General features: G+C 41.0%; 2 protein-coding genes across 5 annotated transcripts in view; one reads left to right on the top strand and one right to left on the bottom strand.

Moving 5' to 3' along the window:
* elfn1b (extracellular leucine-rich repeat and fibronectin type III domain containing 1b) overlaps positions 1 to 26,363 on the bottom strand; it is a 75,418-nt gene that overhangs the window by 12,362 nt on the left and 36,693 nt on the right. The gene's annotated exons all lie outside the window — the stretch shown is intronic.
* Positions 13,095 to 25,050, top strand: LOC128506482 (UDP-glucuronosyltransferase 2C1-like). 4 transcript variants are annotated; one of them, XM_053476948.1, is made up of 2 exons: positions 13,095 to 13,165; positions 22,563 to 25,050. In XM_053476948.1, the coding sequence occupies exons 1-2, from the start codon at positions 13,132 to 13,134 to the stop codon at positions 24,149 to 24,151; spliced, it is 1,623 nt and encodes a 540-aa protein (XP_053332923.1). In that variant the 5' UTR covers positions 13,095 to 13,131; the 3' UTR covers positions 24,152 to 25,050. The 4 variants fall into 4 exon arrangements, with proteins under 4 accessions (XP_053332923.1, XP_053332927.1, XP_053332925.1 ...); XM_053476952.1 differs by lacking the exon at positions 13,095 to 13,165 and adding an exon at positions 16,661 to 16,695; XM_053476950.1 differs by lacking the exon at positions 13,095 to 13,165 and adding an exon at positions 21,996 to 22,032.

Genomic DNA, 26,363 nt, shown 5'->3' with positions numbered 1-26,363 from the left:
GTCAAGTGTAAACAGTGTTAATGAAATAAAAGTGTGTGCTAATTAATGTCAATTCATTTTTAACAGAAGTGTCGATGCTCTGCGGGCTGATGATGTCATGACACGCCATTAGAGTTAAAGTGTCTTCAGATGTTTAGGTGCTGAAGTATGTGTGCTGTAGTTTTGGGAAATCAGTCAAGTAATGAAGTGGATGTTTATTCAGCAGATGTGTTTATCACACTGTCAGCGTACTGTGTCTGTGTGTGTGTGTGTGTGTCTGTGTGTGTGTGTGTGTGTGTCTGTCTGTCTGTGTGTGTGTGTGTGTCTGTGTGTGTGTGTCTGTCTGTGTGTGTGTCTGTGTGTCTGTGTGTGTGTGTGTGTGTGTGTGTGTCTGTCTGTGTGTCTGTGTGTGTGTGTGTGTGTGTGTCTGTGTGTGTGTGTGTGTGTGTCTGTGTGTGTCTGTGTGTGTGTGTGTGTGTGTGTGTGTGTGTTCTATTTGGGACTTAAGTGAAGAGTAAAATCAGGAGCAGGGCTGACGTGATGAAGCCGAGGCGTACGCCGCTCGCAGTTATAAGAGACTCAGTGATTTGCATAAGCTCATAACACGCTGTAGGGTCGCTGCTGTTTTTACATAAACCCAAACTGCCTGATTCAGCTCGTCTCCGCCAAAACACCTGAAACATTTATTAGGGAGGCATTATTGTGTGTGTGTGTGTGTGTGTGTGTGTGTGTGTGTGTGTGTAAGAAAAGGTTAATACAGCTTCAGCAAATATTTATATTTAACTAAAGTTATCACTATAATACCTTTACTAAGGAGGCGAGTGCTGTGATTCTCTGCATGACCACTAGAGGCAGTTTGTCTGGAGGAGTAGTTTTGCCTGAGACGAATATATTTGTCTGGATGTAGAGGCAGATTTTTTTTTTTAGAGAGGTAGATTTGTCCAGACAGGTTGTTTAAAGACACGTTTTGTTTAAAGACACGTTTTGTTTAGAGAGGTGTTTTGTTTAAAGACACGTTTTGTTTAGAGACACGTTTTGTTTAGAGAGGTGTTATGTTTAAAGACACGTTTTGTTTAGAGACACGTTTTGTTTAGAGAGGTGTTATGTTTAAAGACACGTTTTGTTTAAAGACACGTTTTGTTTAGGGAGACATTTTGCTTAGAGCGGCAGATTGGTTTAAAGAGACATTTGGTTTACAAAGACATTTTGTTTAGAGCGGCAGATTTGTTTAGAGAGATATTTTGTTTAAAGAGACGTTTTGTATCCAAACTGACGAGATCATGTTCCAGTAAAACGTACATAGTTACTTTGAGACACCCAAGGAGACACACCCCTTAACCTCAGCGGTGCAGAGATGCTGAAACTCCGCCCTAGCTTCAGGTAGCTGTGGCGTCTTGACCACCGATCTGAGGTTTCATCAGGCAGAGACTTACTTTAACTGTGACAGCTGTCTTCATTCCTCTAAGCAGTAATGCTAATGACGGCCTCTTAGCTTCCAAGCTGATTAGCATTCTGCACACGTCTACCCTGAAGGTGCTTTATTATTATGTGCAGCTTTAATTGGATATTTTAAATCAATTATCCCCACATCCCAGATGGTGATGTAAACATCCTGCATCATGGTTACACTAATATATGGGATGGCAACAAATCCATTCCTCAATAGCAGCTCGGACAGTGTAATTACATCTCACTGCTCTCGCTGCAAACAGACAGAACGGCACAGGACCGACCCCCATCTGCCCTTCAGGTGCTGAACTGGAACCAGCAGGAACCAGTGACTGGCCAGTAGGACACCTGGTCCTGTCAGTGCCTGGATGATCTCACACACTACACGGACTCGTTATGTTCCAGGGTTAATGATATCTCGATACGGCAGATCCTTCTTTGTGTCAGTGTTAATGATACACGTATCGACCAGTTAAAACACCCTCCTGCCCTGTATACTGGTTTTTCATTGTTACACGTCCTTACTGATCCATCATCTCATAATTGTTGGAGCAGCACACCTCAGATTGATCGCTGTAACGCCCGGGGAACCAAATCGAATAAAGCCTACAGCGCCTCTGTGAGTGTGTGTGTGTGTGTGTGTGTGTGTGTGTGTGTGTTATTACAGAGTGTTTCATGTGGTTAAGCGAGCGCTATTCATCACTTCCACTCACTTCCTGTTCACCCGTCACCTGAACAGATCAAGACCCAGAGTTCCAAACCCTCGATGTAACCCTGACCCAGGCGTGTGTGAGTTTACACACTTCTCTGTTTTTATACAGCCTTAGTGTTTCACTGAAGAGGTGTGTGTGTGTGTGTGTGTGTGAGTGTGTGAGTCTCCTAACTAATGCTGAGCTCAGTCCTGACCTGAGAGAGCCTGAGATCTAAAACTACATGGAGATTAGATGCCTTTTACAAACTCACATGGGCAACATTTATACTGTAATTATTATACCGTATACTGACCAGTTTATTTCTTTTCTACACTGTGTTTATTATCCCAAACACACAATAATCTCCTCTGAACAGTTGATATTGAGATGTATATCTGCTCCTTCTGCTCTGTAAAGCTTTATAACGTCTCTAATCTGAGCTGCAGGTTGTTAATTGAGGTTAAAGGTTAAACGACGACTCAAGACGCATCTGTTTCTCCAGTACTTGGACTAACCCCCCCCCCAAAAAAAAAAAAAAAAAAAACCCAGATGTGTTGGACTAATGGTACTTAGTTATTAACCTGGTTAACCCAGTGTAAGTATGTATCCAATGATGTAAACATTAAAGCACTTTTTGTAAGTCGCTCTGGATAAGAGCGTCTGCCAAATGCCTAAATGTAAATGTAAATGTAAGTGGTGATTTCTGAGGCTGGTGACTCTAAATGAACTTCTCCTCTGCAGCAGAGCTCAGTGTTGGTCTTTATGAGAGACAGTTTCATCATCATGGAGCGCGATGGGTTTTACAAACACACTCGACACGATACTGTTCTTGTAGGAACTGATCCAGAACACCAGACCTTTATGTCTTATAATAAACAACCGACTGTTGATCGTGTTGATGGTGTTGATCCTTTACAACCTGATGTCATGTGCGTTATTTCATAGTTTTGATATAAATAAATAAATCCAGTATTGTACTAGAATGTAAAAAATAAATTGTAAAACGAAAAACCTTGAATTTATAAAAAGAGTGAAAGGGAGATTAGACGAGGAGAAGAAATGAGTTCTCACTCTGATTACGTTCGAGTTAAACGTCCACATTTCCGCATTTCGCTGATCTCATCCACCTTCTCCCACTGATTCCATCTGTCATTTAAACGTTTTCAAACTCTGTCATGTGTAAGCGTTCTTCTCTCATTTGATGATGATGATGATGATGATGATGTCATCAGATGAGCAGGTCTTGTGATTGCTCTGATTTGTAAATATTGGCCATTTACCAAATTTTTTATGACTTTTTTTTTTTTTTTTTTTTAGAAATGATGCAGGCTGTTGAGAATGTAAATTGGCCCAAAGCTCCGCGGCGAATTTTTCTAATTGTCTGGTATTAATGAACTGATCTGAATTAAGAACCACGTCAGGACACGGTGCAGATGTTTGACGCAGGTACAGTACGGAGGCGTAATGACGCATCACTCTAATGTCAAACAACAACACGTTTCAGTCAAATGGGATTTATTCATTATTTATTTCTTCTTTAACTAAAGACTGCACTGAAGAGGAATGACTGTGTCTGAGTTCCAGCCCTCCCTGGATCTTATTATTAGCAGAGAGAGATGTGAGGAGACGCTGACTGACTGGGTTTAATCCTGACAGATGTATAATCGAGGAGAGTCACAGATTCTCCACCCCAGGAGTCTCCACATTGACTTTTCCGTTTCATTTCCTCCTCTGCTCTCACCGCGCTCTGGCACCTCCTGATAACGATCACCCGCATATGTCCTGCTTCTTTACTGACTCATTATCACTCGGCATGCGGTCTCGGGCTTTTATTTTCATTTTTTTGTCGAGTCTATCATTTTGTCTGCATGTGATATATTACTGTGGCTTGCATAAGCATTCACCCCACTTGAACCTTCCACAGTGTGTACGTCAGGGAGTGAAGGCGGAGAATTAATTATGTGAAGCACAAAACAAAAGAACCGAGAAGCGAGAACAACGAGAGACATGAAGTGTAGATACGTCGCGCGCGAAACCCCTACAGGCTGTAAGCGATACTGCGGGAGACACGACACGAGCACGACGCTGTGCGAAGAAGAGAAGCGCGATGAGACCCGCAGTGAGGGAGACGTGTGGTGATGGGGATTATGGGTAGTGAAGTTCTGTAGTTGTCTCCTGTGTCCATGACAGTGTCGTGTTAGAACCAGGAAGTGAAATAAAATGAATTCAGAGATTTAGACATAAATCTTCAGTATACTTTAACAATTTCCCACATCATGGTGAAAAGCATTTGTGTAACGTGATGCCACCGCCACCGTGCTTCAAAGGCTCAGAAAAGGCTGAAAAAGGTCAATTCAGTCAGTTTTAATTGTATAGCGCTTTCAGCATAGCTTACTGTCGCAAAGCAGCTTTACAGAATTTTTATCAGATTAATCAGCTTTGTACCTGAGCCTGAAATAATGAAAAACTATTTTTCCATTTCAGTCTCATCAGACCAGAGAGCCTTCATCAACATGTTTGGTCTTTACGATGCTCTATCAAACCCTAAACTCTTCTAGAAATAGGTGTGTTTATATTAGGATCAGATCAGATCCTACTGACTCCCCTGATGAAGAAACCACACTCAGTGTGTCTTGGTGGCAACACGGAGAGCCTCAGTCCAGCTCAGATCTGCTCTGTCCCAAAAAATGTTTAACATTTAACAACAGACCCACTCCCTGAGACATATCAGAGCCATCCTGGTCAGCTGGTGTATCTCCAGATGATCACTCTACTCATCACTCATCACCTCAAGTGACTCCTCCTGATGTGGACCAGTGGTAGTTCTACTCTCAGCTCCACCTGGATTAATACTTTATAATCCTTGTTCTATAAATGTGGCAAACACTTCTTACTCACCACCTGTGAGCGAGTGAACAGCTTCATCGCTGCTTTATCTGACCTGATCCTTGGGGATGTCACAGGTTCTCCTACTTTAACCTCTTCAGACACAAATGATCTCACACGAGGACGTGACATTTTCTCCCAACGACGTCCTTCACAGTTATCAGGTGTTAATGAACAGAAGATACACAAGAGTAGAGTCCAGATCTGAGGAGGTCCATCATGCTAGAGACGCCATGAGACATCTCCATCAGAATAAACACCTGGTGGAACTGGAGAGACTCAGAATGAGGATTGAGGTGTGTGTGTGTGCATGTGTGTACGGTTTCTTTACAGGAGTTTCCAATAACGCAAAGTAGTCAAGAGATTAAAAAGGTAAAGACGAGAACGTCTCTGTGATACAGAGTTCTCATTTCTTCATCTGCTCAACCTCAATCCTTTTCTTTTGGTCTTTATTTTAACTCCACTCAGAAGAAAAGGGATAAAGGGTGTGGGGAAAGAAATCAGGTAAGATCAATCAAAGAAACACCAATAATCACCTCTTCATTCCGAAATGTGAACCCCAGTGTGGAGCTGGTGACCCGTGTGTGAAAGCCTGTCCGATCTCCAGACTGAAACGGGGCTAAACACGCTAATAACGTCTGGAGTGAGTGTAGTGTGTTTTATTCTGCTGTTGTAGTCGGATGAGCCTCAGTGAAGCTTGTAGACGTTTTCTGGATGAATATTTATTATTACACTGAGGGAGAAGCTGGATGGAGCCCAACTCCCGCACACTCGCCACAATAAGAGCTGTAACGTTTCAATAACTGACCTACATTCAGACGGAATCGCACGCAGACGGTACAGCTGACTCAGAAAAACACTGAACATCAGTGTGTTTTACTACGTACGTGTCCCAGAAACTCCACGTCAGACACTCGAAGTGGTTTATAATTAGAACAGAAAAATAGTTTGAGTTTTATTTAAATGCTTGCGACACACCAGGATGAAATGCGACGCCTCCGACGATGCAGAGTTTATTAAAAATGAGCAGTGCGTGAAACCACGCGGCTCTTCACACGGGACAAGACTAGGCTTTAATCGCCGTATTAAATTAGCATCACATTAATGCTGGTCTCGGCCCCGGGCTCTTGTGTCACACCCGGCCCGCTGTCCTCCACCGGGGGAAAAATAAAATCATCCAGGTTTGAATTGCTTAAGGGCATGATGGGATTTTTTTTTCTTCGAAACCAAGAATAAGAGACCTTGAGGGAGGAAAGTAGCTCTGTGTGTCCTCTCGCTCTCTCTCTCTCTCTCTCTCTCTCTCCATTAAAACACTGCAAATTGAATGTGCCAGTCCACCTGAAAATCAGAGCAATAGAAGCAGAAAGAGGAAAAGAGGAAGGAGGGCCGGCCGGAGACATGCATTAGTGCGAGACTGAGGGAGAGGGAAAGGGCACGGATCTCAATCTAACTGTGTTCAGCCGGGGAACGGAAAAGGGCAAAGCGCCACCACGTCTCCGTCATGTCCAGCTGTTCGGCTTTATTGGTCATTATCGGTAACAGCAGGTACAAACATCAACCGTTTAACTCATGTTAATCTTTCTCATGTCAAATTCATACGATTTCATCTCCAAAACAAAACATCTAAATAATAATGAGAATCATTCATTCAGAGATTTGTGTTATATGTTATATTTCTGTGTATAGCAGTGTGTGTGTGTGTGTGTGTGTGTGTGTGCGGTGTATTAATCACACTGCGGCACTCAGCACTACACAGTTTCTACAGCAATCTAAGAAAATGAAATGATATAAATCTAAGTTTTAAAAAGCTGAGTGTAAGAGGAATAAAACACTTCTTGCTAAAACAGTGTTTTCAGTCATAGTTTTGAGGACCCTGAAGTGCTGCTCCACCTGGAGCCCCAAGCGCCCGGCGCGGACCTTCTCATGGCAGGACGCTGGAAAATCCCTGATTGTCACGGCGTGTTTATTGTAGATGAGATATGATTAGGAGACAGCGGAGCGTGACGAGCGCAGCGGGGAGGCTCTCTGACCGAGAGCTTCATTAATAAACGCATTAATCTGCGCCGTACAGACCTCCGGCTCACGTGTCCTGGAGTGGCAGTACGGCGTGCACCGGACACGTGGAGCTCCAGTTTCAAAGCGTTCATCGTAAAGACTGAATCTATTAACTGATGCTTTAGAAGAGACTGAAGTGAGTGAGCCTGGTATAAAGATCTGATCTTCACTGGATTGGGTTTGATCTCCATTAACACTCACTCACTCATCGTCTACACAGTGTCACGAGGGCGGAGCCTATCCCAGGAGACCTAGGACATGAGGCGGAGTATCTCCATTAACACTAATAATTATTTTACTATACACAGAGGAAGACTATTTACACAGTTTTCCCTTTATTTCTTTATTTTGAGAGAAGGAACTGTTACTCACACTTACTGTACCATGCAAGAAATACACCATGTCTTGCTGCGTTAGTGCCCCGCCCATAAACACATGCTACTCCTCCCATGCTTTAGTGCCCCGCCCATAAACACATGCTACTCCTCCCATGCTTTAGTGCCCCGCCCATAAACACATGCTACTCCTCCCATGCTTTAGTGCCCCGCCCATAAACACATGCTACTCCTCTCATGTTGGTTCATGTTGAGTTTTTTGTGTTTTGTTGTACATTTTATTTGTGGGTTTAATTTCACATTCGACATGTCACTAAACGCTACCAGTGTTAAAGCCTTAGAGATTGAATTTTGATAAAGTTTAAACAACCTCATAACTGTACTGTATTTGTATACTGTACTACTGTGGTACCTCAGCGTCTTAAGGTGAAATGTTGTATTGTGAAACACATTGTCCCATAGGAAATAATGTAAATACAGATAATTCGTTCCAGCCATCCAAAAATATGACCAATATTACCAATTTGCAACACTATAATCATATTTTGCATATAAAAACAATTAAAACATTTATAAAAATTGTGTAAATGAAATAAAATATGAAATAAATAGACATTAAACCTCACTTAACCTTAATTTATGATTCCTCTCGTCACCGCTGCTTTAAAAACCAAACTGAAAGCGGCTCCCTTTTCTTCTTGCTACTGTCCGTGATAACATTCTCAGGACCCGCGGTGCTACGTCTTCACTAAATCTTACACAAAATGCAAAAATACGCACAAAAAATAAGTTCGTATGGTGAGGTACAGCTGTAAATATATTTACTGTCATTTTTTGCATTGCTGAGACACATCTGTGAACAGGAGACGGTGAGGAACTAGCGCGCACTGATAACTGAAACTGTAACGTTTTTGCTCCTGGTGTGTGTGTGTGTGTGTGTGTGTGTGTGTACAGAGCGCTGTGATGATGGAGTGTTCGGTAGAAATAATATTCTGTTCGGAATGAGGACGAGAAAAGAGCAGGAATCTGACAAGTCTGCACAGAGACGCTGTTCCTTTTTTTATTCCATAATCTTCATGTCACACTGAACTCCGCCTGAGATCCCTCCGAGGAACACAACACCCCCATCCCCCCCCCCGCCCCCCCAAGCTGCGGTGGTGAGATCCCACAAGCCCCGCCCTCGTTTATCCCAAACGTCTCACAATCTGTTTAAAATAAAACACTTTATAACTTCTGCAGGTTAAACATTAAACCTAAACCCGGACCGTCATTAGAGAACTTTCTCCCTGAACGTTCCACTTAAACACCGCATGATGACATCATCACATCCTGATGTTCTTCAATCTAAAGACCAAAGCTGACGTAGTGTCCGTACCTGTTCATTAATTAAAGCACTTTATTTCACTTTATTACAGTCTGATGGATAAACCCTAGACCCATCAGGATGGTGGTGTTTCAGGCTCCATGACCAGTTACACTCGGTGTTACAGTGTAAGGACGGACACGCCGGGCTGGTCCCTGTAGAGTGTGTGTGTTTTATTCCTCTTCTACTGCAGCACTCCTCCAATAATCACCATTTATCAATTATTCATAAACAGTATGTTGCATTTTAAAATGTTTATAGTTTCATTTATTTAAGTGGAACGTCTGTGATATACAGTAAGTTCACTGTGAATAAAAACATCTTAGCAAAATATCACATTCTACTCAAAACTATATAATAATAATAATAACAATAATAATCTTATTAAACCTGACATATTTGACAGTTTTTCCTGTCCTCTGCCAGTAGAATAAAAGTCCAGCTGTAGAAATAGTGAAATGAGTTAAACAGAGGTTTAATAATGTGAGTTTTAGTTTAAGAGACAGGAGGGGATGAGTTTGAATAAATTTGAGATTTTTTTTTACAATTTCTGACCGAAAGCAGCTGAAGAAAAGTATTTAGCTAAAGCTCTTGCAAATAATAAATGTGTGTGTGTGTGTGTGTGTGTGTGTGTGCGTGTGTACTGTAAGATAGATGAGTTAACAACAACAACAACAATAAAATCTAATTCTCAGGACAGCAAGTGGTTTTAAATGAGCTATTCTGTATGTAATTACCAACATCACACACAATGTGTGTGTAGGTGTGTGTGTGTGTGTGTGTGTTTCCACTCTTGCTTACTCTCTCTCCCTCTCTCTCTCTCTCACAAGCACACACACACACACACACACACACACACACATATACATAATGTATTTGGATGTATTCTCCTCTTGGCCATAATGTCTGTGACCCAGAAAAGTAGAAAATTGCCTCAGAATCTGTGAAAAACACAATACACACACACACACACACACACACACTGAACACACACACACACACTGAACACAGACTGAAGCAGATAAAGTCACACACATTTCACTGTTAATGCAGCGTGGAAATTAATTTCAGATTTATTGATTAGAGAAACACACAGGTTACATGAGAGTGTTTTCTGAAACACACACACACACACACACACACACACACACACTCATACAGACGTCCTGTCAGTCAAACGTGACTTATTTTTTTACAACTTGGATTTTGAACATATGATAATCCCAATCAAAGGTATGTTCTAAGAAGCTGGACCTAAGGTTGAATCCTCAGGATCCCGTCTCAGCTCTAAAAGCCTTCTCCTTACGGGAGTGGAACTCACAGTCTGGTGCTGGTTCAGCATTTGGACGAGATGTCTGGAACGAGACTCGGCCAGGAGCTGAGCTATTACACGGCGTGAAACCACTTAGGAATCTTTTTTCCAGGAAAACAAAGATTGGAGTCACGTCGCTTTTTTACACGAGGCGTGACTGACACGTGAAGCTGCGCGTCTGATGAGTTCCTCACAAACCGAGGGAGGATGATGTGACAGGATACATTACGCCTTCATATCATCTCCACCAGAACAACACAGTGAGACGTGTATCACAGGATACAGACGATCACAACCTGACAGTGGCGTGATGTTAAAAACATAAAGAATTTTTACACCATTGATTTTGTTTTCCATATTAGATATAAAATGCTAATAAGAGATCTGAAAGTGCACTTCAGCCCCGCCTCCAACGATCAACAGGTCCAGGATCTTTATTAGTATCTACTATAATAAGACTCAAAAAGAATCACATGTGGAAATAAAAAGACTTGTTTAAACAATCACACATGAAAAAAAATGGAAACAAAGGAGTGATATTTAAAGGAACTTGTTAATTTATTTCTTTTCATAAGTAATTCATCAATGTTTTTTTATTTCCATATTCTTTGTTTTAATGAGACAGATGAAGATTTTTTTATTACGCATGAAAATAAATACATTATGTTAAAAACATCAAATGGTGAAAAAAGCAAACAGGTAAAAGAATCAGGTGTGCAAATAAGTGATTTATAAAAATAAAACCTCGAACAAATAATTATTAAAAAGGAATCACATGCTATTAAACTTCAGTCCCACCAGCTTCCATCAGAAGGTGCAGGATTTTTATTAGTATCTAGAATAAGGGCCTGTCCACAGGGCCTGTCCATGATCGGATAGGGAACGCACCGGCTTCGTGTGGACGGAGTCTAATACACACTACAGCCACAGCGTCTTCCTCCAAATCCGCAGAGCTGCTGAACAGCCTTCCTGTTAGTCCATACATCTCAATCCCTAAGTCTAGATCTGAGAACCTCTTTATTTATAAAGCATTAGCTAATTAGCTGTGAAGATCTCAGGGGGTTCATTATTCAGCGTTCTGTAGAGCTGCTGCTCTAATCAAAACCACCGAGTCTATTTATGACAGGACTGAATACACAATATCAATGGAAGAGCGTCAACAAAGGCTTAAAAAGAGCGCGAAGAAGAAGAAGAAGAAGAAGAAGAATTACACTGGATCAGAATCCTCACACTCCGACAACAGCTGTGGATCTGATTTCAGAGATCTGACAAATACACTCCTGCTTTCTGTAGGATTAATAAGCAAGAGGAAGACAATAGTCTTTGTCATCACATAATTGACATAAAATTATTCAATTTCCTTTGCGTTAATTATAAAGAATGTTGGAGGGAGAGAATGAGGGAGGAGGAGAGAGGGTCAGGAGACGGTGGAGTGTCACCGTGGCTTTAAGGGCGCGTTAATAATAAATCAGATCTGAATAAAGAGCATGAATGAATCATGAGTTCCAATAATGTATATTAATACATTTTTACCGCTATTGCAGTCTTATTGTTGTGCAGACCGAGAGAATAGGAGTGTGTGTGTGTGTGTGTGTGTGTGTGTGTAGAAAAGATCTTGAAGAAGAAAGACTCGTTTTTGGACCAAATTAAAGAGTGAATTGAAGCTCAGCGTGAGAGAGGAAATGAGATAATGTAGGAGTGGTGTGACGGAGCGGGCGGCTGATGCCTTACGGGGAAACAATCACACATATTTCACACGTGATTATGAGAATAATACATGATCATATTACACGAACAAAAGTTCATTCATAGGTAAAAATAACAAAACCTACATTTACATTTAAAGGAAATAATTCGAACCTTTTATAATAAATAATCATGTTTTTTAAGAATAATAAGTGGTAATGAATGACTCATGTTTAAAAAAGAAACATTAATGTGAACATAAATGAATAACGTTTAGTAACTTATCATACGTGGGCGTGAATACATTTATAATTTTTTTTTAAATAAATGTATAATTTTTTTAAAGAATTGTCAGTACGGTGGTGTAGTGGTTAGCACCATCGCTGCACACCTCCAGGGTCTGGGTTCGATTCCCACCTCGAGGTGTGTGTGTGTGTGTGTAATTTGTTTGTGTGTGCATATACACTGTTTTTAAAGCGAGAAGGTAAAACAAATGATTTGTGTTTAATAAAAGAATCAGACGGAATCAATCCTGGTGGGAAAATCAGGTGAAAATAATGAGAAGTGTATCGAGTGTCTTGGAAACACACTAGTACATTCTGAATGTGTGAAATCCGTGTGTGTGATTAGATTTCACTCAGGTTGGGTTTCGCGGATCCGTTTTACAGCTTACGATTTATGTATGTCAGGTAACTGGATCGGATTATGGGATTATTAGCGGCGATGCTGGATTAGTCTGCTCTCTGAAGCCGCGGCCGTGGTTGTTACCAAGACAACAGGTCTGAGCGCTCTAATCTCCCAGGGCAGGCGTCTTCAGACTGAAGGAGAGGGATATGAAGCCTCGCATGTAACTGAACACGTCTCTGTCCTCAGCGAGCACGATCTCACTTTGTGCTCAGCGTGCCAGGGAGACACTGACCGGGAAAAAACGCTTACTGAGGATGAATGGAGGGAGAGGACGCTCACGACAGCTTCATCAGAGTGTGTAGAAGACGCTATAATCCCAACCTCTGGGAAAGCGCTTATTAAACCCCAGCTGGAGGTCATAACGATGGACTGACACATGGGTGCTGAATAATAAACTGATAAGAGTGGGCGTGTCTGGCTAATGGTTGCCCACACACTCGGCTGCTTATTAACGAGAAAAAAGCAAGGGAAAGGTTATGTGTTAAAGAAATGCTGAAATCACATTCGTCTGTAGAGTTCATAAAGAAACCTGTAGGGTGAGGCTTTGGGCCGCTCCACTTAGATCACGCTATCTCAGTCTCAGAGCTGGCTGGAGTGAGAGTAACTCATTAATCAGGGCTCGGGAAGTAAACGCCCTTTGCTCTCACACACACACACACACACACACACACACACACACACACTTGAATGAACTCGTCTTGTTCATCAGATCACGTCTACGGTACGTTTGGTTTTTTTATTAGATTTTCTTAAAATGACGTAAATCATCCGATTTGTTCGCTCTTCTGTTAATAACTTTATCTGTTATAAAGTCATGTTTATGCAACGTTTGCTTTCACTTTTTAAGAAAAATAAAAACACAAGAAATCATCTGTTGTTAGGATTTTTCACAACCAAACCTTTAATTAAATTTGCATAAACGAGATGATCGATCGTCTCATCCGCGGTGAGGCTAACTTCATAGCGATTACTAATCCCAGCTATACTACAGCTCCAGTCGATATGTCCTTATCTTCGGTGTTTAAAGTTCATATTTTCACAGTATGTTATATACACGGTGCCTTGCAGAAGTATTTACCCCTTAAGGGTTTCCACATTTTGTAACAGAAACGGACTTCATTAAAACTTTTACCATTAAATTTATACCATTTAAACCTGTTATAGTGAATATAACACGACATATTACACATTTATCCTGAACAATGTTTATATGAATGTGCTGCTTTTCACAGTTTCTATAGTAACAGCTCGTTCGCATGTACAACAGATGTGCCACATCATCTAAGACTAATAATCAACACAGCCTGCCCCGCCCCCCCTTTTTGTCAACTTGACTTGGCCACTATTTTATCATCTTGTTTACAAGCATCATATGAGTACGATTCACACCAAAAAGCCACTAAGCTCCCAGCTGACCCAGGAAGTGACAGATTCCTGGCTAGTAACATTAAATTTTGCAACGTACAACAAAAATACCTTTACGGTACCACTACTGAAACACCGCGCGATCCCAACTGGCACCACGATGTTCAAGTTTAACATGTCAGTCATCTTTCTCCTTTCTGTGATTGGCAGGTGGTTATGAGGTCCCATCCCTTTTTAAGTAGAAGTTGTGTTTCTGTGAGGGATAAACGAGGGCAGGGGGGCTCAGTGGGGCTCAGTGGGGTAAGGCTCGGGGTTAATGATCCCAAGGTCACTGGTTCAAGACCCAGCTTGTCCCTTGAACAGGGTACTTAACCCTGTCTGCTCCAGGGGCTGCTGTGTTATGACTGACCCTGTGCTCTGACCCCAGCTTTCTACCTTTAATATAAGAAAAAAATATTTATTTGTACACCGTATACATCATAATGAAATTTTAAAGGAAGCACAGCTTCTTAGGGCAAGGCTGCGGTTTATAACATTTGAAGGGACAATCTGACTCGAATGTTAATTAACTAAGGCACAAATGCCAAATTCAAAATAAAATTATAAAATTGGATCTACAACTACAAAATTCAACAACATGAACATGGTGCTGTTTTTGTCCACTCAGTTTCTGATTACTGAATTATGTAAAACATTTGACGAGAAGGCGACATGGTAGCATAGTGGTTAGTACTGTCGCCTCACACCTTCAGGTTCCCGCCCCGGGGTCGGTGTGCATAGAGTTTGCATGTTCTCCCAGTACTGTACTGGGTGGGTTTCCTCTGCGTACTCCGGTTTTCTTCCTACAGTCCAAAGACATGCAGATTAGACTAATTGGCGTTCCCAAATTGCCTGTAGTGTGTAAATGAGTGTGTGAGTGTGTGTATGTGTGTACAATGGATTGGTATCCTGTCCAAGGTCTACCTCACCTATGCCCTAAGTCTTCTAGGATATGCCCCCCCACCCTCGAGCCTTGAATACAAGATAAAGTAATAAGGCAGCGTAGACGATGAATGAGAGTGAACTTTGACGAGGGTTTAAACTCCACTCATTTCACAATAAAAATTTTTTATGTCCTACAGTATGTATTCATAAAAATATAAAATATAAAAATTTGTCTTGGTCTTTACCTCGGTCTAACTTTGGCACAACACTTAATTGGAGTGTGCACAGTTTTACCCAGGGTTTTGTGAACGTTTCAGTGAGGTCCTGATTTTTTAAGCAGATCTGATTGTTTTGGTTGATATAACTAAGCAATGTTATCATCTTTGAGACTAGCCGCAAATGCACTGACCAGAAACAGCCAAAAGAGAGTCAGAGAAAACATTAAATTCATCTGCTGCTATGGGAAGTAGAACCCTGATTCTAGTTGATTATCTAATTACTTGTGTGGGAGTGCAAGAGCCAAATATAAGCATGGTAATATTGCTTTTATAAGAAATGATTAGGAATGTTATATCTCAATGAATGTTAAGAACTGCACAAAAAAACAAACACACTATGGTTTCTAGTGATGCACATTATAATGAGTGATGTAATGCATGTACTAGCAAGCCCCTGTAGGGAACTAGGAGGCAATCATGTGTACTGTATATCTTTCCTTGACATTAGAGTTTCAATGTGCCTCAGCACCCAACCACTGTCTCACTGCTTTGTAGGTTAGAATAAGAAGACAAAGGGCTAGAAGGGGACACTTTAAAAGCAAAGGGACTGAGGAAGTATAAGCTGTCTGCAGCCTGGGAAGGTCTCCAGTATCAGAGGTGGTACTATGAAATGTGCTCTCCTTGGCCACTTTAACATTCTCATAGTACAGGTCCTTATTTTCAGGGGGTTGGTCGTAGGTTTCTCACCTGCCAGGCGGAAGGCCCAGGTTTACACCCTAGCCAATGTCCCACACCCAGACACCAGGGATGCAGGACTTTCTTAATGCCAGTTCCAAAATAGGATAAAACCATGAGGGTTACACCACATTTATGCATGGCACTAGAGGCAGGGATTGATTGGTAGCTGTTTTTTGTAGACGGTTGTATGACTAAGCAGCCTCATTTAAAGACAGCCCTGCACTGCTCAGCCCCATGTGGAAAGGGTTCAGAACAACTGGCCTAAATACTGCCCACTCAACCCATTCCTGTGAATAAAATGGGAAAACCATTAACTTTAAACCAGCAACATGGATTGTGTGATCTCTCCTGGACATTTGTGACAACAGAAGAACATTTGCTGCTGAGCTGAATCCACCATTGGAATCATTTCCCTGAGTAAGGCCTCTGAGTAAGGCCTCTTTAAAAATAAAGGCACTGTTTTGCAGCTTTGTGTAGAAAGAATATTTTGCTTGTGGACATCATAGAATGGGACTAACAATCAAGAACATTCTGCTCCCAAGGACATAAAGGCTCTCAACATCCCCCCCCCCCAAAAAAAAAATGCTTTCTCTTCTTTACATGCACTAACTATTACCACCTGACCAAGTACGACTGCCTTCAGGAGAACATCCAACCTGTACCAATTGTGAAGCCTGACCAGATTACCAGTCCCTGTTAACGAAAAACATCTCCACTCTGTGAAACTACATGATGTGTTGCTCCCAGGGTTATGAGCAGTGTTGGATTTGCGTAGCCAAGTTAATAATTGCAGATTAATTAATGTGAACTTCACAGAACTTTTTTGTTTTGTGTGTTTTATGATTATTGCATTTTGTATTATAAGATGCTGTGTATATAGTTATACCATGCGGAACCATATATGCAGCATTTGTGTCAGGTAGAGCACATATTAGTGACACTCAGGATGCCTCGTGCCACCAGAGAGGCTGGGTGTGTTGTCTCTCACTCTGCTAATTCGAACAGGGTAAGATTCTAAAACTTTAATAAACAAGTCAATTGTATTGATTCATGCAAGAAAAAAAACATTTTGATGTAAAGCTCTGATGTCATGAAGCTGGTTGTTTATTTTATATCAATATTTAACGTGACTCATTTAGCTTCTTAGTTTTCTGTTTATTTGAGCAGAGTGAAGGGAGAAACGGTTGTGTTGTGCACAATTTTACATGTGGTCTGTGTTTTTGCAGAATAAAAAAAGATATCAGGATTATTCTTGTCAACATTGCTTCATTATTAGAAAGGAAAAAAGTACACAACCAGAGTAAAACCGCTACATAAAATGGTGCTGTGACCTGGATTAACTGGATCAGTCTCAGCCGACCACCGGAGTTGTTCCAGACTTTTGACGTTTGAGTGCTGAACGTGGAGACTGAGGAATTGATTTCTTTGCCGTTCAGGTAGCTGTCTCAGGAGAAGTGACTAAAGAAAGAGAGACTTTTCTGCAGGTTCTCTACACTATACAGTTAATTCCACCTCATTTTACCTGCCTGATGTTCTCTTGTAAATCAGTACAATGTCTGGGGTTAGGAGATATTCTGAAATGGTGACACCATACCTTGGGAGGGGTAGAGGATTGTTTGGGGTAGAAGAACATGCTGTTGTTAAATCTAGAATGTTACATTTTAGTCCTTAATTATCTGAAACTCCAGCAAATCAACCAGTTGGGCCAACTACTTCTACTCCTAGCGATCTTCTGATAATGTTACACAGCAGTTGCGGAAACTTATTGGTGAGATAGGCAGCCAGATAGGGGAGTCCATTGCCACCAGACTGCTAGCTAGTCAAAGCCCAGTCACCCCCTCTATATCTCAGTCTCACTTTCGGAACCCCTCAGTACAGGGTGGGCTCTCTCCAACGTTAGCTTAATTGTAAAATCAAATGTTGGAGAACTCCCAATGTTCAGAGGAGATGTAACAGACAAGTATACAATTCAGGAGTGGATAAAGTTAAAGGAATTGTATCTCCACAAATCAGATTGCGACACAACCCAAACCAAGTGAGTGCCCTGTTAAGTACTGGGTTTGGTTAAATGTGGCTGCTGAGTTAGCAGGCAGTCATTTGCAAAAACAAGTCGCAAAGATGGAAAACATGAGTTCAGAAACTGCATCAGGAGCTGCCCAGAACCAAGCCTCTCCAGTGTGGTGTAAACCTATTAGCGGATGTCCAGTTTAAGAAACTGCTAGTGACACATGAAAATAACTCTGCCCAAATTTTTGCAGTTAAAGTGTCAAACCCCCTTATATTGTTTCAAAGGAAGAGTGTCTGAATCCAGCTGCACCTGCTTATGTCCCTGAAAATCTTTTAAAAGCTACTAAACCTGTAATTTCAGAAGCTGGCACTTTAAGAGCGTGTCTTGAGTATGCTAGAATGGGTGTTGGAGCGTACAAGTCACACTGCTACTGTTTCACAGCCAGGAACAGCTCAGTGGTGCAGCATGTCTCCATGTAGTGTTTGTGGTGACTGAAATCATTCCACCCGTTCATATTGTATGAGAGAAAGGAGGTGCTTGTCATGTTTGGAGATTGGACGTCAGCAAAAACACTGTCACAAAGTTGTCAATCCTGCCGCACCATCTACGCCTGATCAGCATGCTCAGGGAAACTGATGCACTCACATCTGGGAGGGAACTATGTGAGTGTGCAGCATCAAACCCTCACTAAAGATGATGATCATTTATCTATTTATGAAGAGTGTCATAAATCTGTCTCCAGCAATATCGTCCTGTTTCAAAACATCACCAACCTAGAGGAGTCAGATAGTCTGTTCTATACCTCAGTATACAGTAGTAAGTTGATCAGCCACAGTTAGACATTCTTCTTGTTGGGTGTGGTGGTGTTAAAGTTAAACTGTGTGGGATGTACCAGTTAAAGATGGATGTGTATGGCAAATTGGTAAGTGTACCTACCTACACTGGTCGTGCCAGAACAGAAGGGTCAACTAATTCTAAAGACAAATGTCATTAAATTCTTGCTTTCTCAGATCAAGCAAGACTGTCCTGAGATGACTGGAAACACGAAATCGAGCAGTTCTTAAACATGCTATCGGGTATTAACAGATGGAACGGTAACAAGATCCCTGATTTAGTGGGCACGGCAAAACTGACTCAGACTGTCACTTTGTTACCCAAGCAAGGACACCTTGTATAGGGCAAGCTTCCAGTAAACTCTCCTCTTTCTATGGGTAGCACTATCATGATTGATCATGGTGGGAAGAGTTACAGCCTCCATGTCTGGTGATGGATGGGTTCTAGTCAGGATCATAAATCCCCTTGACGAGCCGATAACGCTGAGAAAGAACTTCAAAATTGCTGATGTTTTCCCTGTTGTGGCAGTTGAGGACCTTGATGCGCATCCTGATCACCAAAGTAAGATAGTAAATGTGCAGAGGCAAAGTATTATTGGAGATGTTGGTAATGTTGGAGAAAGTTGTTCTACCTCCGATCTCCTTGGAAGCTTTCAGAAACTCGTGACCTAGATATTGACTCGTGTGGAGTGTCTTCTTATTAGCAAAGTCAGTTAGTGCAGCTTATCAAGAGGCATGAGGATGTGTTTTCAAATCACAAGTTGGATTGTGCCAAGGATTTCGCTCATCACATCCATCTTTCGGATGATTGACCCTTTAGGCTTCCTTATCGACGTGTTGCTCCAGCCCAGTATCAGAAGTTGAGGAGTGTACTCTCAGAGATGGAGGAACAGGAGATTATTTGCAAGTCTTATAGAGAATAGGCTTTACCACTTGTGCTCGTATGGAAGAAGACTGGAGATCTTAGAGTGTGTGTGGACTACCGTTAGCTGAACACCCGGTCTGTTAAGGATGCCCACCCCTTACCTCATCAGGAAGACTGCTTAGCAGCTTTGGGACGTAATGCCTTCTTTGGTGCGATGGACTTGACCTCCGGGTTTTATAATATCGTCATGTCTAAAGAAGACAAAGTTCACTGCCTTTACGACTCCTATGGGCCTATATGAATTTAATCGTTTGTCACAGGCACTTTGTAACAGTCCGGCCAGCTTTATAAGGCTTATGACCAACATCTTTGGGGATCAGAATTTCCTCACACTGCTCTATTATCTCGATAATCTTCTGGTGTATGCCCCTAGTTAATAGAAAGTTATCAAGTGACTGGAGCTTGTGTTCAGGGCACATGGACTTAAATTGGCCCCTTCAAATGCCTTTTCCTCAGGAGAACTGTAAAATGTCTGGGCCACATTATTGACAGGACTGGGGTGGCGATGGATCCAGATAAAGTTAGTGCCATATCAGCTGTGTCCGAAGCAGACCTCATGATGGCAGATGGAGCAACACCCTTACAGAAGAAAATAAAGAAGTTTCTGGGCATGGTGATGTATTACCAGAAGTTTATTCCAAACTGCTCCAGCATTGCAAAGCCTTTGTTCAGTCTCACAGCTGCGCCAAAAGGGTAAAAAGCCTCTTTAAGGGGTGATGCATGTTTTAAAAAGCTGTACCTAGGTGACTGAAAGCAAGAACATAGTGAAACTTTTCAGAAGCTGAAGTCAGTCCTGTTAGAGTCTGCCGTACTGGCTCACCCTGATTTCAACAGGCCATTTATCTTGTCTACAGATGCAACCTGAGATGGTTTAGGTGCTTTACTCTCACAAGTACCAGATGGTAAAACAATCCCCTTCGCTAACAAAGCCCTCAGTCATGCACAGACCAAGTACGCTGCCCATCATCTAGAATTTCTGCAGTTAAAGTGGTCAGTCTGCGACAAATTTAGCCATTGGATGAAAGGCCACAATTTCACTGTCTGGACGGACAATAATCTGTTAACGCAAACTAGACGCATACAAGCAGAGGTGGGTGTCTAAGCTGGCCCCATATAACTTTGGCATTTAGTATATACCTGGCAGCAAAAATGTTGTTGCTAACGCACTAAGCAGACAAGTTCTTCTGTATCTTTGGCTTTCCAGAAAGGATCCATTCGGGTCAAGCTGCCAACTTTGAAAGTCAGCTGATACATGATCTTTCGGAAATTGCTGGTGTTAAAAAGTCCAGAACAACAGCATATCACCCAATGGGCAACGGCCATGTTGAATGATTCAATCGGACCCTAGGTAACAGGATACGTCATTGCCACCTAGGAGTAAGCAAAACGTCGTCGGAGAAAGCCTGCAGACAGATGGGAGTCTACGCCCTACATTGTTGTTAATCTAAACCCTCAATGTCACACTTACCGCATCCGCAATGCAAATACTGGACAAGAAAAAATTGGCCACAGGAACTTGCTTCTTCAAGCTAACCTATTGCCAATTGAGATTGGAGAACTGGAGCCTTCATTCAGTGATGACAGTGATCCAGATGACACCTGTAAAGCAGCATTGAGCGATACTGTAGCACCCATACCCCTATGTAGCAATGGAGATTGAACTGCCAGTTGGGTTGCAGAGACCACTCCAGGTGATGTCTCAAATAGTGTCCCTTCTGAGTCAGAGAGTGTGGCCTTATTGGCAGTGAATCCAGATCCCTCAAAGGGCCGTACAGGATGTATCCGCCTCTTGCGATAATGTTTCCATCCATTTAAGTAATGCAGAGTCAGATTTTGACAACGTAACGTCTGAGTCAAAGGGAGGTCCAGACAACGAGAAGGTAATGCTCTCTGAATCTGTAGATTCATCTTCTAATGAGGCCTCGTTTCAAGTCAGAACTAGATTTGGTAGATTTGTGAAGCCTGTGAATAGGTTAATTCAGAACATGACCCAAAATGTAAAGACAACAAGTTCCGTCAGTGAGTTTGCAAAATCCCTGTTGTCATAAATTGGTTGAAGTTATATTATGTTATATTAGTGACTCCCTTTGTGCAATTATATTATTATTATTTTTTATTTATTTTTTGGTAAAGATGAGAAGTTTATGAATTCCTGTCTAATATCCGCACTTTATTGGCAATTTGATCTTAATGAGCCTGATCAACCCATTTGGATCACTTTTTCTGTTAAGTGGGAAGAATGTGCTGCTGTGACTTGTGTAGTAATTGAAGGTTTAAGGTTTCTATAAGGAGTACAATAGATGCTCACCTTTAAGAACAAATTTTGTGAAGTCTGGGGGGAGCATGTAGCCAAGTTAATAATTGCAAACTAATTAATGTGAACTTCACAAAACCTTTTTTGTTTTTTTTCTTTTTTGTTTATTGCATTTTGTATTATAAGATGCTGTGTATATAGTTATACCATGCGGAACCATATATGCAGCGTTTGTGTCAGGTTGAGCACATATTAGCGACACACAGGATGCCTCGTGCTGCGCAGCGACATGTTAGATTTACTTTTGCCGCCAGAAAGGCTGGGTGTGTTGTGCCTCGTTTTGCTAATGCGTGCACAGTAAGAGTTTTAAAACTTTAATAAACAAGTTAGTGTGTTGATTCATGCAAGAAAAAAAGACATTTTGATGTAAAGCTCTGATGTCATGAAGCTGGTTGTTTATTTTATATCAATATTTACCGCGACTCGTTTAGCTTCTTAGTTTTTGTTAAATTTGAACTAAATGTAGTGTTTTGTGCAAAGGCATAACGTTTGGTTTGTCTTCAGACCAGAAAACCTATTTTGTATAAGTTTGCAAAATAAGATTTCATGTTTTTTTTTTTTTCTTGGTCAATTGTGAGAAAAAAAAAATGCACATAAAATTTGTTCAGTATTAACCCTAACCCCTAACCCTGACGCATTATTTACTAACTATCCCTTACACTAATCCTTACACCCCATCCCCCCCCCCCCCCCCGCCAACTAATTGTAACACTTATCCTAACGCTTAAAAACGTACCCTAACCATAACCCTAACTCTTGTGTTTAATCTCGAGCTTTCTGTTCATGACTGTAGGTGCTGCAATGAATGGAGAAAACATACAACTCTCTGGCCTGGTCTTGCTCACCATGCTGGTAGCTCCAGTCTATACTGGGAACATTCTGGTCTTCCCTGTGGATGGCAGCCATTGGATCAACATGAAAATCTTGATTGAGGCTCTTCATGCCAAAGGTCACAATATTACAGTCCTCCGAGCTTCAGACAGCTGGTACATTGAGGAAACATCTTCACTGTATACTTCCATCAGTTTACAAACCACAGGAAACTTTGATAAGGACTTCATTAAGAGTTTTATAAAAAGTCTCTTGGAAATTATCAGGGAAGGCTCATTGTGGGCACGTCTGAAACTGGAGAAGGAGATGTGGGACAAATCAGTTGAAATGATTGAGAATGAGAGAAAATTAATAATCAGCATAACTGGAAACCATGAACTAATGCAGTCCTTGAGAGATGCAAAATACGACTTGTTTATTACTGACCCTGTTATAGTTAGCGGCGTCATTTTAAGTCATTATCTCAAACTTCCACTTGTCTTTAATGTTCGATGGACCATACAGGGAGAGGGGCATTTTGCCATCGCTCCCTCACCGCTGTCTTATGTACCACTGCCAATGTTAGAGCTGTCAGACCGCATGAGCTTCTTTGAGAGAGTGAAAAATATTGTCATGTACATTGTAACTGAATTACAGATTAAATATTTTATATATCCAACATACAATGAACTGTGTAAGCAGCTATTAGGCCCAGATGTAAATTACTTTGAATTATTTCAAAGAGCAGACCTTTGGCTGTTCAGAGTTGATTTTATCTTTGAATTTCCACGCCCTACCATGCCTAATGCTGTCTATATGGGTGGTTTCCACTGCAAACCATCCAAAGCTCTTCCACAGCATCTTGAGGACTTTGTGCAGAGCTCTGGTGAACACGGTGTCATCATCATGTCTCTGGGAACATTTGTTGAGCAGATTCCTTATGATGTAGCTGATTCAATAGCGGAGGCTTTTGCAGAGCTTCCACAAAAAGTTATTTGGAGATATAAAGGAGAAAGACCTTCAACAGTGGGGAACAATACCTTAATAATGGACTGGATACCCCAGAATGATCTCCTTGGCCACCCTAAGACCAGGGTGTTTGTAGCTCATGGTGGAACCAATGGCATTCAGGAAGCTATCTATCATGGAGTTCCTATCGTTGGTTTTGGACTCGTCTGGGACCAGCCTGACAATCTCGCAAAAATGAGAGTGAAGGGAGTTGCAAAAAATGTCAACTTTGCCACTGTGGACAAAGAATCCTTTCTTCTGACAGTGAAGGAAGTGCTCCATAACCCTTCATACCGGGAAAACATGCAAAGACTCTCCAGACTCCACAGAGACGTGCCGATCAAACCATTAGACAATGCTGTCTTCTGGATCGAGTACATCATTAGACATGGAGGTGCAGCTCATCTACGAACGGAAGCGTATAAAATGCCCTGGTATTCTTACCACTCTGTAGATGTTGTACTGTTTCTGCTGTTTCTTCTGTCATTTATTGGCTTCACTACATTTGTGATCATTAGACACGTCTGCTGTAGACTGTGTGTCAAGAAACAAAGCACTAAATAAGGATAGATGTAAATAGACAATGGGTAAAATTTCAGGGAACCAGGCTATGATAACAGGCTATGGTTAGAATAGAATAGAATAGAATAGAATAAAATAGAATTAAATATTTATTACAAACTATATAGATAAAAGTATGTGCACCCATGACCATCACACCCGCATATATTTCCCTGAGTTTGTTGTTAGAATGCAACCACTCTTCTGCGAAGGCTGCACGCTAGTTTTTGGAGTGTGTATGTGTGTATGTTTGTGTGTGTAAATTTGTGTTCATTCACACACTCTACAGGAGTTACTGGCTTTGTATATCTCACAGTGGCATCATCATGCTGGACAAGGGTTCGGTTAAGGGGAACTGTAACACCACAGCACACAGAGACTCTCTGCACAACTGTATACTTTAGTCTTCGTGGAAAAGCCGGGGGGGGGTGCACATAGTTTAATCCTTATGGTGTATGTTTACGGTGTTGTACAGTATAATAAAGTGTCTTATCCATGGGATTTAAGCATAATCTGCACAGAGTCGAGTTTGACCAAACCAGAAGCAGGTCTTAGTTAAGCACAAGTCCAACTCTGGACCTACAGATGATTTGTTTACACACAGGCGTATAATCCAGTAGAGTAATCCATTAATCTGCCTTCCTGAAGTGAACGCTTTTTGCTCTTTTACACACATTTGAATGATTTATATATCACATTAATGTTACAAGTTTTAGGCTTATGGGATAATGTCTGTGGTGTGTGTAATTGCTTTTTAATTTCATTTGAATGTTTAATAATGTATTTACATTTAAAGTTGATTGCATTGTGAGAATTTATTGTAATTATATTAATAATTTCTAAATTAGCATTTTTATATATTTTAAGACAAATACATAATCATTTCCAATGATCATTATTAACTTTTTCTCACCAAACTTTTACTTTAATTTGTACTTAATTAGATTAATAATCACGTTCAGTCTGTAATGAGGTTATATTCTACCTAATAGTATTTTCTGTAAAAAACATTTATCTAAAATGTAGTATAATTTTAGTGAATCTGTTGATATTTTATGTATCTAAATAAAATGATTAAGATATTGACATTATGTAATATTATATAAGATATACAGTATTTAGCTAAAACTCTAATTTTAGATTTTCTTTATTTGTGAAATTCCACATGTTCAGTTTGATCTTTATTTGGAAGCTTATTACAGAGAGATTTCCCCAAACGATGATTACTCTTGAATAAATTTATAAAGAATGTAGATTTTCTGTAATTAAACAATGAATAGGTTATTATCCATCATCCTTTATCGCCAATGTTTTTAAGGGCCTTTTCACAGTGAAATAAACTTTGGACTTCTAACATTATCAGAAGGCTACATGTCTGTGTTGTATTAAGTCATCCAGTTTGTGCATATTTAATGAGATTTCATGTCATTTGCATAAAGGTTGTGTTTTTTAAGTTAAAATATACACATACATTAAAGAACATCAGCTAATATTAAATATCATGTCTATTGCTTTTAATTCTACAGTATGTCCTGTCCACCTGTAGGGTCTGACCTGAAAGGGCACCTATTATACAAAATTCACTTTAGTCATGTTTAGATGTTCGGACGGGTCTCCAGTGGGCGTGTACAAACAAAAAAGATCAAAGGACAAACATTCCTTGCGTTTTCAATGTGTGTATTGCCCAGGGTTTAAACGAGCCACTTCGATTTTTCCACCTAATGAGGAAATGGTACTTCAGCTACAGCACACACACACACACCACACACACACACACACACACACAAGTTCTGAGACATGAGATAGCTTAGTAAAAAAAAAAAAAGCAAAATATGGAACCTGTAATGAATTTCAGCTCTGCATTATTTTTGCCCATTATTCTGGGACAAAAATCGCCGGAGCTCTGTCAGACTGGATAAACAGCGGTGGTGTTGTTGAACAGTAATTTTGAGAAAGTCTAGCCACAAATGGAGGTTTGGACTGGACCATCTAACCCCCAACCCTGACCAGGTTTCCAGTATCCGCTAATAAAAGGCACTCCCATCACATGAAAGTCTCGTTAAGTTCATTAGGGTCAACCTGAGTTTAATTAGCTGAGAGAACTCTCTCCCACATGCTTCCTGAGTCCTTCGACTCTCTCCGCCAAATGTCATTTTAATGAGTTTCTTTTCCAATAGTTTTCTTGTTGCCACTTGATGTGTTGCGGCTGTATTGT

Source organism: Clarias gariepinus, chromosome 18 (assembly GCF_024256425.1).
Source record: "Clarias gariepinus isolate MV-2021 ecotype Netherlands chromosome 18, CGAR_prim_01v2, whole genome shotgun sequence".
NCBI lineage: Eukaryota > Metazoa > Chordata > Actinopteri > Siluriformes > Clariidae > Clarias > Clarias gariepinus.
The sequence above is the reverse complement of the archived record's forward strand: the minus strand, read 5'-3'. Positions and strand labels throughout refer to the sequence as shown.